At 44.8% G+C, this 16,177-nt stretch overlaps 1 protein-coding gene across 1 annotated transcript in view; it reads right to left on the bottom strand.

The window, feature by feature from the left end:
* The window catches only part of LOC115082339 (Schwann cell myelin protein-like), a 58,538-nt gene that overhangs the window by 18,139 nt on the left and 24,222 nt on the right, over positions 1-16,177 (bottom strand). The window contains exon 3 of the mRNA XM_029586574.1: positions 5,346-5,711. Within this exon, the coding sequence (XP_029442434.1) occupies positions 5,346-5,711 (366 nt within the window). The remainder of the gene's footprint in view (positions 1-5,345; positions 5,712-16,177) is intronic.

Raw genomic sequence — 16,177 nt, forward strand, 5'->3', positions numbered from 1 at the left:
CGCGGAGAATATTAGGCCTCTGCATGTATTGTGGACAAGCTGGACACGCGGTACAAACATGCCCTACCTGTCTGGGAAACGGCCAGACCTAAGCCCTGTGGGAGGACTCTTCTTAGGTTTAACTGCACCTTCTCCTCCACTCTCTCTCCCAGTCTCTTTGATAAGCGGTCAACTTGAATTCCAGACTCTTGACCTAGTGGACTCCGGGGCAGGTGGCAACTTTATACTAAGACGTCTAGTGGAGCACTTGCGGATACCCACTACTACAATAAAGCCTCCGCTTCTGTTGTCTTCTATCCATGGGGAACCCTTACCGGGTAAAGTAACCCTACTTATGGAACCAGTAAGTTTAAGGACTGGAGCCCTCCATACGGAATCCACTTCTTTCTTTGTACTAGAGAAGGCTAGGCACTTCTTGGTACTTGGGTTACCATGGCTACAAAAGCACATGCCTCAATTTGACTGGGCTACCCTGGAGCTTTCACATTGGGATCCTGACTGTCATGGCAAGCGCCTGAAGGAGATTTCACCATTACCTTGTGTGCCTACAATTCCGTTGATTCCTGGGCTGCCACCTCAATACAAATCATTTCAAGATGTGTTCTTTAAAGAAGCCGCTGATATACTGCCCCCACACAGATGTTATGGCTGTGCTATCAATTTGAAAACAAATACCGAATCACCTAAGAGACGGGTCTACCCCCTCTTGGTGGTAGAAAATAAAGCGATGTCTGAATACATCCAAGAAAATCTTCAAAAGGGTTTCATAAGGACATCTAAGTCTCCTGCAGGAGCAGGGTTTTTCTTTGTGGGGAAGAAGGCGGAACCCTACGTCCATGCATTGATTATCATAGTCTAAACGAGATCACAATCAAAGTTCGTTATCCCTTACCCCTTATCTCTGAGCTGTTTGATAGACTACAAGGGGCCAAGATCTTCTCCAAGCTGGATCTTAAGGGAGCATATAACCTTGTTCACATTCGTTCAGGCGACGAATGGAAAACAGCTTTTAACACCAGGGATGGACACTTTGAGTGTTTGGTGATGCCCTTTGGCTTATGCCCCAGCTGTCTTCCAAAACATGATGAACGACATCCTGCGTGACCTACTCTACCAATGTGTCGTTGTATACTTGGACGATATCCTGATCTTCTCGCAAGATCTGAGTACCCGTATTGAGGCTGTTAAGAGAATATTACAAAGACTGCGGAAGAACCGTCTCTAAGCTAAGCTATCCAAATGAGAATTCCACAAGGAATCTGTACCTTTCTTAGGGTACATAGTGTCTAATAAAGGCTTCCAAATGGACCCACAAAAGCTGGAGAGCATTCAAAAATGGTCCCAATCTACTGGTCTCAAGGCTCTCAGGTTTCTGGGATTTACAAATTATTATAGAACCTTCATTAAGAATTACTCCTCACTAACTGTACCATTAACAGCTCTGACAAAGAAGGGTGCCAATGCCACCAATTGGTCTACAGAGGCTGTTACCACTTTCCAAAAGCTATAGGACACCTTCTCTAGCAAGCCTTGTCTTCATCACCCGGATCCTACATGCCCCTTCATCGTAGAGATGGATGCCTCTGACGTGGGCGTTGGGGCTGTGCTGAGTCAAACCAGTGACTCCAAGATCCTGCGGCCATGTTCCTTTTTCTCTAGATGATTCACACCGGCTGAAAGGAACTATGGAGTCAGAGATAAGGAATTGTTGGCGATAAAAATGGCGTTTGAAGAGTGGAGACCCTGGCTCAAAGGTGCGCAACACCAGATTATGGTTTTTACAGACCATAAAAACCTAGAATACCTTCGCCACACCCAGAGCCTTAATCATAGACAGGCGAGGTGGTCCCTGTTCTTTAACAGGTTTGATTTCATCCTGAAGTATCTACCTGGAGATAAGAACATCAGAGCGGATGCCCTATATCGTTCTTTCACTTCTGAAGATGTGCCTGATGCTCCGCAACACATCATTGACCCAGAGAGAGTCATGCTATCAGCCATTCACCCAGTGCCTGCAGGCAAAACAATTGTGCCTACCAACCTCCGGAAGAGAGTATTAGCATGGGCTCACGACTCTAAATTGGTTCGACATCTTGGTTAACGGAGAACCCTGGCAAAAATCCAGAAATACTATTGGTGGCCATCTATGTGAGAAGACACCTTTGCCTATGTAGCGGCCTGTACCAATTGTTCCAGACAGAAGCCTCCGCCTGGACATCTTTGGGGCCAACTGCAATTATTACTAGTCCCATATGAGCCCTGGACTCACATCGCCATGGTCTTCATGGTGGACTTACCTCTCTCAGGGGGCAATAATACTATATGGGTAACTGTGGACAGGTTTTAAAAAATGGCTCACTTTGTGGCGCTTCCTGGCTTACCACCCACCAGTGAACTTGCGAAATTGTTCATCAGCCACATTTTTCACCTGCATGGAATACCCAAGCACATCATTTCAGATAGAGGTGTACAATTCACAGCCAAATTTTGGAAGGCTCTATGTAAGAAGTTTGATATCACTCTCGACTGCACTTCATCCTATCATCCTCAATCTAACGGCCAAACTGAAAGGATGAACCATACCCTCAAGCAGTTCCTTAGAGCTTACGTCTCTTCACTTCAGAATGACTTGGCTAAACTACTACCATGGGCCAAGTTTTCTATCAATTCTCATCCATCTACATCTACTGGATCAACACCATTCGAAGTGGTATATGGGCGACTTCCTTCACCACCTTTGCCACTTCCGCTAACCGTGTCACCCTGGCAGTACAAGCCACTGCTGATGAAATTCAAAATCTTTGGAAGAAGACTAAGGAGATGCTCATCAAAGCTGGAATCTGAGCTAAAGGAGATGCTCATCAAAGCTGGAATCTGAGCTAAAAGAGACATTCATCACGGCAAGGCTCCTGAATTTAAGCCTGGTGATAAAGTCTGGCTATCTATGAAGCATCTTAGACTCATGTTGCCATCTGCTCACTTCGCTCCACACTACGTGGGATCATTCTCCATACTCTGACGTCTAGGCAATCTCTCCTACAGTCTCAGACTTCCCCCAGCTATGAAGATCCACACTGCGTTCCATGCCTCATTACTGAAACCGCTCATTCTCAACAAATTCAGCACCAATATTCCAGATCCCCCTCCTATTGAAGCAGAAGAGGATATTGAGTACAAAGTTGACACTATACTTGATGTACAGAAGTGTGGCAGAGTTTGGGAATACCTCCTATCTTGGGAGGGCTATGGACCAGAAAATAACTCGTGGGAACCTATGGCTAATATATTGGATAAAGAGATGCTGAACCAGTATCATCGATCGCATTCACGGAAACCAAGACCAGGTAGGGGGTCTGGAGGAGGCCCTTTGAAGGGGGTTACTGTTGCGTCCGTCGGACTCAGACAGCTTCGTCCCTCATGCCTCTCTATTTCAGCTTTCTCCACCAGCCTCGGGAGAATGGCATCCATAGTATCTTCTTGCCGCACCCTCCGGCATCCCCGGAGTGGCTATGGTGCGGTGTCCCCGCCATGTTTTACCTGAGGGCCTCCTAGGGCATGCCTGTGCGCATGCCTCACGTCTTTATTGCAGTGTTGGCACGAACCTCAGGGGCGTCCCCCTCGAGTGACGTCACTGCTTCCAACTATTTAGCCTGCCCACTTGCTAACCACCAATGATTTAGCAAAGGATTGGATTCATTCCGGTCTAAGCTGCTCTGCCGCTTCTCGCTGCTGCTGAAAGCTCTCTACACCCTCCGGGGTTCTACTAACTTGGGTACCCGCTCCTCGGGGGCCCTTTACTCTCTCTTACAGGTGCCTATCCTGATTCCAGGTACTCGCTCCTCGAGGGCCTGTGCTATCTATGCTGGTGCCTGCTACCATCTCTCCTGCCTGCTGGGAATTCTACATTACAGATACTTGTGAGTGAGTACTAACATCTGCAGCTACAGATGTTAGTACTCCTATACCTACAGATGTTAGTACTCCTACTCCTACACCTACAGATGTTAGTACTCCTACACCTACAGCTCCTCGCTGATACCTGCATCGGAACCTCACGCCACCATTGTGGGACGGGTCTCCTCCGCCGAGGATCCCAGACTGCTACCACCAAAGCTCCTCTCTACTGCCACCTCTGGTGGACTCTACAAGCTGCATAATAAAGTTATTATCTCTGTGTTTAGTGCATCCGAGTCTAGCCTGGTGCTACAGCTCCCCGCGGGGCTCCTCCCCATGGGAGTCTCCATCACTGTAATCCTAAGAATCCACCAAACATCTTGAAAACACAACAAAGTGTTCTTGAATTGCAGGGTCTGGGAACCGAGCACAGATGGAAAGGAGAGGCTTCCTCCTCCCTCAGAAGAGCTTACCAGAGTGGTGAGAGGGCAGTGGCCAGAGTGTTGAGGGGATTGTCCTCCTATCAAAGAATTTCCAAAAAGATGTACAGCAGGATGCTCGAAGAGGGGAGGAAATTGTGTCGAGTGGGGTGAGTCGTACTGACGTATTTCCTCAAGATGTCCTTGTTAGTGCTGTGTCCGGGGAAACCAGCATGGAAGGATGATAATGTGAAGGTTTGGGTACAGAGGTCCATGACCGCTGTGAGGCGTGAACAGTGCCCTGGGAAAAGTGATGGTGTAGGGTAATGCCATGGCATTTTCTGATCATGTATTTGGTGTCCATCAGATGAGGGTTTTGTTACGAGTATGATTAAACCAACCAGTCCTCCTATAGGCTGAAGGAGAGAAAAGGCAGTGGATATGGTCAGCTGTAATTGTGACCTGTGCTCTCATGGAAGCCCATGATTGTCTGATGCATTCACTGATCCGTGTGTTAAAATATCTCATCCATGTAAATAGTTCTTGGCTGGCTGGGTGTTCCAGGAAATAAAGTTGCAGTGTGGATTTTGAAATTTGATACAATGTGTCAGTTTCCATTATTGAGCCAGCCTGATCTTATGGATGGAGTCAGAAATCAAGGAGGGGCGTGCAGGGATGTCCACCCTGTCCTGAGTGACAAGAGTGAAGGAGATTTGTGGTTAAAGCCTGCTTTTCCCCATCACCATCTGCATGACCACATTTAAAGAGCCCACAGAAAAGATGGAAGGGATGACTCTTAAACAATAGGGAATTCCCCCATCATCTCATGTACCCAGTCAGTACCATAGGAAATTAGGGTCCACATTTCCTTACTGCATCAGACCCCACTCTCTTCTGTTCTGCACAGAGCATCGATAAGATGGAGCTTGTGTTTAAAATCAGAGGCAGGTCCTAGCATGCAGCTCCAGAATAAGATAAATAGGTTTGCAGTATCTGACCTGGATTTTATTTCATTATGTAGTAAGATTTTACCTGATACTTTGACTTGAACAGTGACATCCCAGAATCTAAAGTTATTTTCATTGATGATGGTGTAATAGTAATCCTCATCTCTCTGTCTCACTTTATTTATCTGTAGTGAGCAGTTTCTGTTTTCCATATTTCCGACGAAAGCTGTGCGATCCCGGAACTCGCTTTGCACGGACGAGGAACCTCTGCTGTTGTAAACCTGAGGGCTTCTTGTTTTTCTGTACTTGTACCAGGCAATGGTGAAGTGTCTGGAGGTTGTCTCAGGATGGTTGAATGTGCAGGGGATCACTACACAGGAGTCCTTCAGAGCCCGGATGGAGCTCGGCATCCAAACTGACCACGTCTGACAGAGCAAACCTGGGAAGGAAGCTGAGAGGAGATTAAATGTTATTCCTCATTTCATTTCCCCCCCCGAGCTCTAGTGCCCCCCAGGCAGCCACAGCCATCCGGATTCTCTCATCTCAGACACTGACATTTCGTTTAGTTTATTTATCTGAATACTGCCTTTCACAATGTAAATCCAAGTTTAGTGCTGCTGAATCTGCCCTCCTCACTTCATGTCTGAATCTTCCCCTTTTATTATCTCCTTAAAGCTCGTTCAGTCTCCAAACTATTCTGTGCAGCAAACATGGGAGCTGTAATGAACATCTTGAACATCTTGACCTTGTAATGGGAATGTTTTAGAAATCACTCTGAGTCCTTTTCTGGAAAAAAAAACCCAAATGAACAGAACATTCTCTATTTTATTCACATTCCTTTCCTAATAATTCATAATATCCTGTTTGACTGCCACCTAACAATGAGCTGAGGATTTCAATGTCTGTGTGATAACTCCTAATATGGTATGGTATCTGCACCCGATATTCCACTTCCTCTCAAACCTTAAACTGACCCACTTCATATATGCAGATGATATACAAATATTAATCCCAATACACAACACTCTGGAAGACACCTACAATAAAACAGCCACTTACCTAACCAAAATAAAACTACTAACCAACATGAAACTCATCCTAAACTTTGATAAGACAGAAATAATCATACTGGACAGAAAGAACAACGCTCCTCAACTACCACCTCTCAACTTAATGAACCAAAAAGCTGCAATCTCACCTGTCACTCATGCCCTCAACCCAAGGAGTCATAATTGACAATGAACTATCCTTCAAGAACCACATCACTTCTAAAATCAAAGACGGATTTTTATTTATTTAATTTATTTATTTGTTGATTTTTACAAATTAACAAGAGAAAGAAATACAATAAACAGGGATGGGGAAGGGGGGAGCAGCAATGAAGGAGGAGAGAGGACAGCATTAGGAAGGATAGGGAAAGAGAGAAATTTGATAGGAACATTCGAAGAATATAAATTAACAACCAGACCATTGATGGCAGTGAAAGGGGGAGGTGGGGAGGGGAGGGAGGGACAGGGTAGGATAAGCTTAGAGTGGAGGAGGGGAACTTATAACACAGTATTTAGGAGTCTTTGCGTGGGGTAAGTAACACTGTATTTTGGAGTCTTTGCTTGGGGGGAAGAATAGGGGAGAAAGAGGAGAGGCAGATACGAGGGGAGAGTGAGTGGACTAAGGGGTTAGCGTGCAAGCTAAGTTTGGTCAACATCTGGATACGCTAATGTAAAGAGCCAGGTTTTGAGCCCGTTTTTAAATTTAGACAGGTTAGGTTCTAGATGGAGGGCCGTGGGCAGGGTGTTCCATAGGGAAGGGCCGGCAATGGAGAAAGCCCTTTCTCTGGTTGAGGTGTGGTGAGCAGTTTTTAGGGAGGGGGTGTGTAGAGTTCCAGCAAGGTTGGATCTGGAAAGGCGGGTTGATGATCGGAAAAGTGGTGCATTCTCGAGCCAAGTGTGATTTTGATTGTACAATAGGATATAGGATATCACAAACTCCTTACCCTACTCCGTCTAAAACCTTTCCTATCCACCAACTTCAGAATAGTCCTCCAACTACTCATCTTCTCCAACCTGGACTACTGCAACTCCCTGCTATTCAACTTACCTCTCACCACCATCCGACCACTCCAAATCCTTCAAAATACAGCTACCAGAATACTCACTGGAACTAAAAAAAACACAATCACATTACTCCTACACTTATTTCACTACACTGGCTCCCAATAAAATTCAGGATAGAATACAAAATACTATCCATATTACACAAAATAATATACGAAAAACAAACAAACTGGCTAAATACATCTATAAAACTACACTCCCCAAACAGAAACCTCTGCTCAGCTAACAAAGGTCTATTAAAGATTCCACCTACTCGTTCCAAACAACTTACCTCAACTCGGAAGAGAGCCATATCCCTAGGAAGTCCCAAACTCTGGAACACCCTCCCAACTGAACTTAGAACACAGCATAATTTAAAAACCTTCAAAAAAGAACTAAAAACCTGGATGTTTACCAAAGCCTATCAAAGCACCCAATGACCCTCAGATATTACTTCACTCCTACTGGCTCTATGCAAACATGTGGAACCAATGCAAGCACGTAATACAAACATAACTGAAATCGCATAGTTTGTAATACGATTTACGTTTATAAAGCCTACAATACTTATGTTGACAATCACATGAATCTTTGGAAACTCTGTTAAACATCGAAACTTTGTAAACCGTTGTGATGGCAAAACCGAACGATGGTATATAAAACTTGATAAATAAATAAATAAATAAAATCTCACTCTCTGCCAGCCCTCTCCATCCCTGAGGACCCTGCTTCTCGTCTTCCCCTTCCCCAGCATTTCAAATCAGCAAAAGAGCCAGGCCTGCTCCCCCTCCCCAAACAACTCTGAGGGTCCCCTTCTTCTCTCCCCAGCTCGGGACCAACAACCCCCCACCCCCGTCGATGATTTGAAATGTCCTATGTGGCCCTGCTCTTGAAAGATTTGGGGACTCCTGCTCTGTACAAAAAGACTGCTTGAGCCTGCATTTACCTAAGGCAGACTGCGGCTCTGAGTGCAAAACACCCACCACCCAAACCCTGGAGTCAGGACAGCCACAACTGCTTTGGTTTCAAGAGGCCTGAATAAAGTAAACTAATACTGAAACATTTTTACCCTGACATCTTTAACAGTCATCCAGATATACTGACTTTTAATTGAAGAGGTCAAGGTACTAAGTGAGAGATAAGGGATCTCATTTCTAAATGTAATAGCAGGGCTTGCTTGCTTGACCTCACAGGTTTCTGTAGATGTGCATCCATTTGAAATGAAATAGGGAATGTCAATGGCATTTCCTATTTTGCTTCATGATGTTTTCAAAATGAAATGAAAGAAAAATAGAAAACTTCCTTCAAGGCAGACTGGAGACTTCTCTGGGCTCTCCTCAGAGCTGACTCGAATCTTCTCAGGGGCCAAATCAAGGACTTGCCTGGGGCCAACCAGCCAGGACTTCTGATCTCCCCCCCAAAAAAAGGTACTGGGGGTCAAGAACAGCCCTGGCCCCCTCCATTCTTGGGGTCCAGAGATGCAGGAGGGGTGCCCCTAGGTCATCCTCATGGATGCCCTGAGACCAGCATCATAGTGTGACATCACAAGGGTGGGTTCTCAGGACCAACCAGCGCCATTTTATGTGGATGTCATGCAAGCACTCCTCTTGCCCCTCTGGACCCCCAGGGATGGGATAAGTGGGGACCAGGGTGCTTCCAAGTCCCAGGACTTTTTTGGGGTCGGATGAGGGGCACAGGGGGACTTGGGAAAATCCCATTTCATTTTTTGGGGGGGGGGGGGTAAAAATGTTGATTTCAATTCTGTAAAAGAACAGAAATAATAAAAAAACATTAAATGAAATGGGGGGGGGGGGGGGGGGGGGGACATGAAATTTTGGAGGCTGCACACTCCTTTATCATTAACATGTTAATATTCTGTGATATCATTTCTAATGATTGTGCATACTTGCTCATTTTTCAATAAAGTCTCATTCAATCGCCAAAACTATCGTCCCGATTCTTTATGCATTATTGCTAACTCACATAGAAACATAGAAATGACGGCAGAAGAAGACCAAACGGCCCATCCAGTCTGCCCAGCAAGCTTCGCACTTTTTTTTCTCATACTTATCTGTTACTCTTGGCTCTTAGTAACCTTTTGGTTCTATTTCCCTTCCACCCCCACCATTAATGTAGAGAGCAGTGTCGGAACTGCGTCTAAGTGAAATATCTAGCTTAATTAGTTAGGGGTAGTAACCGCTTATTTGTTTACCCAGACTATGTAATTCAGTCCTTGTTAGTTGTTGTGTGTATATAGATCCACTTTTCTTCACTCCCCCTGCCGTTGAAGCAAGGGGGAATGAAGAAAAGTGGATCTATATACAGACAACAATCAACAAGGACTGAATTACATGGTCTGACCACATAATAGACCTGATATTAATCTTTTTATTTATTTATTTATTTATTTATTTATTTATTTAGGTTTCTTATATATCGGCATTCATGATAAAATCACATCATGCCGGTTTACATTTGAACAAGGAGTGCAGGATAACATAAAACTGAAACTCGTGCAAAGAAAATGAAATAACAATGAACAAGGGTAATGGAACTAGGAGAAGAGAGAGAAAGGCATGAGTAGGTTAAAATCATAGTTAATTATTTACAGTGCCGAAGTGGTTAAATTATTTACAGTGCTGAAGAAACTTTTTTAGAAACTGATATTGCAATTTTGCTGCTGACAACATAATGTCTCCCCCCCCCCCCCCCTGTTTCTTTTGGAGGAGATCAGATATCAAAAGGATGTCTAGAAATAACTTGCTTTTCAGCAAATGAAACATAGAAACATAGAAATGACGGCAGAAGAAGACCAATCGGTCCATCCAGTCTGCCCTGCAAGCTTCACACTTCTTTTTTTCTCATACTTATCTGTTTCTCTTGGCTCTTAGTAAGCTTAGGGGCGGATTTTCAGAGCCCTGCTCGCGTAAATCCGCCCAAAACCGGGCGGATTTACGCGAGCAGGGCCCTGCGCGCCGGGAAGCCTATTTTACATAGGCCTCCCGGCGCGCGCAGAGCCCCGGGACTCGCGTACGTCCCGGGGTTCTCGGAGGGGGGCGTGTCGGGGGGGCGGGGCCGGAGCGCGCGGCGTTGCGGGGGCGTGTCGGCAGCGTTTTGGGGGCGGGTACGGGGCGTGGCTACGGCCCGGGGGCGTGGCCGCGCCCTCCGTACCCGCCCCCAGGTCGCGGCCCGGCGCGCAGCAGGCCCGCTGGCGCGCGGGGATTTACGTCTCCCTCCGGGAGGCGTAAATCCCCCGACAAAGGTAAGGGGGGGGGTGTAGACAGGGCCGGGTGGGTGGGTTAGGTAGGGGAAGGGAGGGTAAGGTGAGGGGAGGGCAAAGGAAAGTTCCCTCCGAGGCCGCTCCGATTTCGGAGCGGCCTTGGAGGGAACGGGGGGAGGCAGCGCGGCTCGGCGCGCGCAGGCTATACAAAATCGATAGCCTTGCGCGCGCCGATCAAGGATTTTAGTGGATACGCGCGGCTTCGCGCGTATCTACTAAAATCCAGCGTACTTTTGCTTGAGTCTGATGCGCAAGCAAAAGTAGGCTGATCGCGCTTCTTTTAAAATCTACCCCTTAGGTTCTATTTCCCTTTTACCCCCACTATTAATATAGAGAGCAGTGATGGATCTGCTTCCAAGTGAAATATTAAGTTTGATTAATTGGGTAAGTGGCAGCATAGCTCTCTGCCGTTGAAGCAGAGAGCAATGCTGGATATGCGTGAAGTATTAGTTTTTCTTCTCTCCTGCCGTTGAAGCAGGGAGCCATGCTGGATATGCATTGAAAGTGAAGTATGCCTTGAAAGTCACATTAACTATCATTAAATATTGAAAAGCCTAATAATTGGTAATTGAATAAGCCTAATAATTGGTAATACCTATAGCCCATAAACCCATCCCTGTTTTGTTTTGGTTTTTTTGTTTGTTTTTTTTCTTTTTTTTTAATTGGGAGATGGCAGCCCTCCATCCTTCCACTCCGTGAAGGTGGAACACCAACCACTGGCCACTGGCATCCCACTCCGTGAATGCCTCTGTGGCTACTGCCGCTCCGTGCAGTGTTTTGCTGCCTACTCTTTATACGTGTCCTCTAGACCTGATGGATCCACAGTGTTTATCCCACGCCCCTTGGAAGTGCTTCACAGTTTTGGACTTCACCACTTCCTCCGGAAGGGCATTCCAGGCATCCACCACTCTCTCCGTGAAGAAATACTTCCTGACATTGGTTCTTAGTCTTCCTCCTTGGAGCCTCAGCTCGTGACCTCTGGTTCTGCTGATTTTTTTCTGACGGAAAAGGTTTGTCATTGTCTTTGGATCGTTAAAGTTTTTCAAGTATCTGAAAGTCTGAATCATATCACCCCTGCTCCTCCTTTCCTCCAGGGTATACATATTTAGATTCTTCAATCTCTCCTCGTATGACATCCGATGAAGACCCTCCACCTTTCTGATCGCCCTTCTCTGTACCGCTTCAATCTTGTCTCTGTCTCTTTGAAGATACGGTCTCCAGAACTGAACACAGTACTCCAGGTGAGGTCTCACCAAGGACCTGTACAAGGGGATAATCACTTACCTTTTCTTTCTCGATATGCCTCTCTCTATGCAGCCCAGCATTCTTCTGGCTTTTGCTATCGCCTTGTCGCATTGTTTCGCACACTTCATATCATTAGATACTATAACCCCAAGGTCTCTCTCCTGCTCCGTGCAGATCAGCATCCCCCACCCCCCCCCCCCCCCCCCCCCCCAATCGACTACAGTTCATTCGGATTTCCACTCCCCATATGCATGACTTTGCACTTCTTGGTATTGAATCTCAGCTGCCATATCTTCGACCACTCTTCCCGTTTCCTTAAATAAGAACATAAGAACATAAGAAATTGCCATGCTGGGTCAGACCAAGGGTCCATCAAGCCCAGCATCCTGTTTCCAACAGAGGCCAAACCAGGCCACAAGAACCTGGCAATTACCCAAACACCTAGAAGATCCCATGCTACTGATGCAATTAATAGCAGTGACTATTCCCTAAGTAAACTTGATTAATAGCAGTTAATGGACTTCTCTTCCAAGAACTTATCCAAACCTTTTTTGAACCCAGCTACACTAACTGCACTCCTTCTCTCCACTCCTTCCGGCGTGTCCACTGTGTTGCAGATCTTAGAGTCGTCCGCAAAAAGACAAACCTTACCTTCTATCCTGTCCGCAATGTCGCTCACAAAGATATTGAAAAGGACCGGTCCCAACACCGATCCTTGCGGTACACCACTTAAAACCACTCTCTCTTCAGAGAAAGTTCCATTTACCATCACACATTGTCTTCTGTCCGTCAACCAGTTTGCAATCCAGGTCACCAACTCGGCACTCACTCCTAAGCTTCTCGTTTTATTCACCAGTCTCCTGTGCGGAACCGTATCAAAAGCTGTGCTGAAATCCAAGTAGATGACATCGAGCGCTCTTCCTCGATCCAATTCCTTGGTTACCCAGTCAAAAAAGTCAATCAGATTTGTCTGACAGGATCTTCCAATGGTGAATCCATGCTGCCTCTGGTCCATCAATTCTCCAACTGTAGATAGTTCACTATTCTCTCTTTCAACAGTGACTCCATTACTTTTCCCACCACCGAAGTGAGGCTAACCGGTCTGTAGTAACCAGCCTCCTCTCTGTTCCCACTCTTGTGAAGCGGAACCACCACCGCTCTTCTCCAATCACTCGGCACCACTCCCGTTTCTAGGGATCTATTGAACAGGTCACACATCGGACCCGCCAGCACATCTCTGAGCTCCCTCAGTATCCTTGGATGAATCCCATCAGGTCCCATGGCTTTGTCCACTTTCAGCTTCTTTAGCTCTTCCCATACATTTTCTACTGTAAAAGGGTTTTCGTCTGTTCCACTTCTTTCCAGTTTCTTGTTGTGTAGAGATGGTCCTTCTCCAGGGTCTTCTTTAGTGAACACATAACTGAAGTATTCATTTAATATATCTGCCATTTCTTCGTCTTTCTCCACGCATTGATCATTTCCACCTTTCAATTTCACTATACCACTTTGAACTTTTCTCTTTTCACTGATGTATCTGAAAAATGTTTTGTTACCATTCTTTATCTCCTTGGCAATCCTCTCTTCCGCTTGACTGTTTTCCATCTTGATTAATTTCTTTGTCTCCCTCAGTTGAATCAAATATTGTTCTTTATGCTCCTCCCTTTGGGATCTTTTATAATTCTTGAATGCTGTTCTTTTAGCCTTAATTTTGTCAGCCACCTCCTTTGAGAACCAGATAGGTTTCATTTTTCTTTTGCTTTTCTTTACACTTCTAACATATAGAGTAGTTGCCTTGGTAATTGCTCCTTTTAGATTGGTCCACTGCTGATCCACATCTCTCTCGTTCTCCCAGCCTTTTAGTTCTTCCTCTAGGTATTTCCCCATTTCTTCAAAGTCCGTGTTTTTGAACTGTAAAACTCGGGTCTTTGTGCTTCTTTTCCATATTCTTTTAGTGATATTAAACCATACCGTTTGATGATCACTGGTGCTGAGGTGGGCGCCCACCTGAACATCAGAGACATTATCTCCATTAGTGAGCACTAAGTCAAGTATAGCTCCTTCTCTCGTGGGTTCCATTACCATTTGTTTGAACAAAGATACTTGCATGGCATCCACTATCGCTCTACTATTTTTAGATTCTGCAGATGGGATTTTCCAGTCTGCATCTGGCATATTAAAGTCACCAATGATCACCACTTCTCCCTTCTTACCTGTCTTATGGATGTCTTCAACCAGGTCTCTGTCCAGCTCTTCCTTTTGGTTTGGAGGCCTGTAAACCACTCCAATATAAATCGACGCTCCGTCATCTTTTTTTAGGTTGACCCATAGTGCTTCTTCATTGCCCCAGCTTCCTTGCAGCTCAGATGCTTGGATATTGTTTCTGACATAAAGAGCCACACCACCCCCTTTTCTATCCACTCTGTCCTTCCTTAACAAGTTGTAGCCTGGTATTGCTGTATCCCAATCATGAGATTCTGTGAACCATGTTTCTGTGATAGCAACAATGTCCAAATTTGCTTCTGTCATTAGGGCCTGCAGATCTGGGATTTTATTTCCCAAACTATGAGCATTTGTGGTCATAGCTTTCCAGGTTCTCTCTTTAAGGTTATTGCTTTTCCTGGACTCCTTATGAGACTTTAGTTGAGATTTGTTATTCACTTCACGCTTTCCTTTTGCAGTTTTGCCACTGATGACAGAGTCATCCATCTCAATTAGCTTTATTCTTTGGTTATGGATTTTGAAATTCTGCATGCAATGTTTTTTTTTTTCTCTTTTCTGGTAACACTTCAATGTTTTTCTCTAGAACTTCTTCAGTTATTAATATAGGGAAGGCTTTTTGTTCTTGTTGCACTTGATACTGTGTGTGTCTCCATGTCACAGGTCTAATTCTACCAGAGCCTACTGTAATCCTGATTTTTAATGAATTCCTTAATGACCTGTTTGAGTGGGGGGGGGGGGGGGTATACTTGTTGACTGCCCATCTGTCAAGAATGGGTGACTATGGGACACATGTGTTATTCTACCTGAGCCTACTGTATTTCTTTTTATTGACTCCTGGTTATTCTGAGGTATTGGGGAATTATTTTCTGAGTAATGCAATGTGGGTGTAATATTTTTAATTGAAGCTAATTGAGCTTTAACCTCAGTCAGCTCCTTTTTCAAAGAAGAGAGTTGTGCACAGATTGGGCAAGCTCTAAGTTTCCAGATGCTTTCCCTCAGAATAAAGGCTCCACAGCAGTTACATTGGATAGTGCTCATTATGGTAAATTTTTGATTGGTGTTAACAATCTACTAATTTATCTTGTTGCTAATGTTAGGTTAGGCAGTCTATATTAGAAGACAAACCCCAGGGGTAGGGTGGGAGGGAATCAAACAGTTTAACCTGGGACGAGCTGGGTAGAGCAGGACACTTTCTGGAACTTTAATAGTCCTTTAGCTATTAAATGATCCCTCAGCACTTATGTGCCAATATTAAACAGATTATTATAGAATAGCTATACAATAAGAAAAATGCAGGTATACTGAATCTTTAAACAAACAATTAGCAAGGACCAAAACAACTAATGTACAATACCAGACCTAGAGAAGGTATAAACAGAGCAGTTCTACTTCAAAGAGAGCCCAGAGCACTTTTAGAAGGAATAGAGAATGAAAAGAAAACACAGGTTTGTTTTTGGGGGGTTTTTTGGTTTTTTTTTTCCCCCAGAGAGATCACCACAGAAATTGAGTCAGAGCTCTAGAAAGAAGGCATAAAGACAGAATGTTTCCTATTACACAGAATTCAGAGACTAAGAATCAGAGCATCAACAGAGGAATAATAAAACAGTTCTATTATGCACAGATCTCTATTATATAATAATGTATATAATTTCAATTTATCACAGCCTTATCTGCATAGGAAACAGAAGAATCCTCTCCTGGGCTGGCACTAAGCAGTCTGTAAGGTTACAGCCAGTTCACTAGTTAGCTTCCCCCACTCTGAATTTGCCACACCCAATCAGGTTAAAACTGGACACCTTTAGGAACCTTCTAGTCCTTTAGCTATTAAATGATCCCTCAGCTCATCCTTCTTCTGTAAGTGAGTCTCCTGAATAAAAAAAGATGGAGGCTCTGCTAGCTTGGGCCTCTTCCCATAACAATTGCCATTTTCTAGGGGAATTAAGGTCCTTCACAATCATTGTTTCAATTTTAATATCCACCGTTGTACTTAAGTATTACAATCACCCATAAGCATCCCGGTGACTACCTATGCCCCTTCCCCAATCCATCTGCCCCTGCACTCCCTTATACTCCCTGTTA

Source organism: Rhinatrema bivittatum, unplaced genomic scaffold, assembly GCF_901001135.1.
Source record: "Rhinatrema bivittatum unplaced genomic scaffold, aRhiBiv1.1, whole genome shotgun sequence".
Taxonomy (NCBI): Eukaryota; Metazoa; Chordata; class Amphibia; order Gymnophiona; family Rhinatrematidae; genus Rhinatrema; species Rhinatrema bivittatum.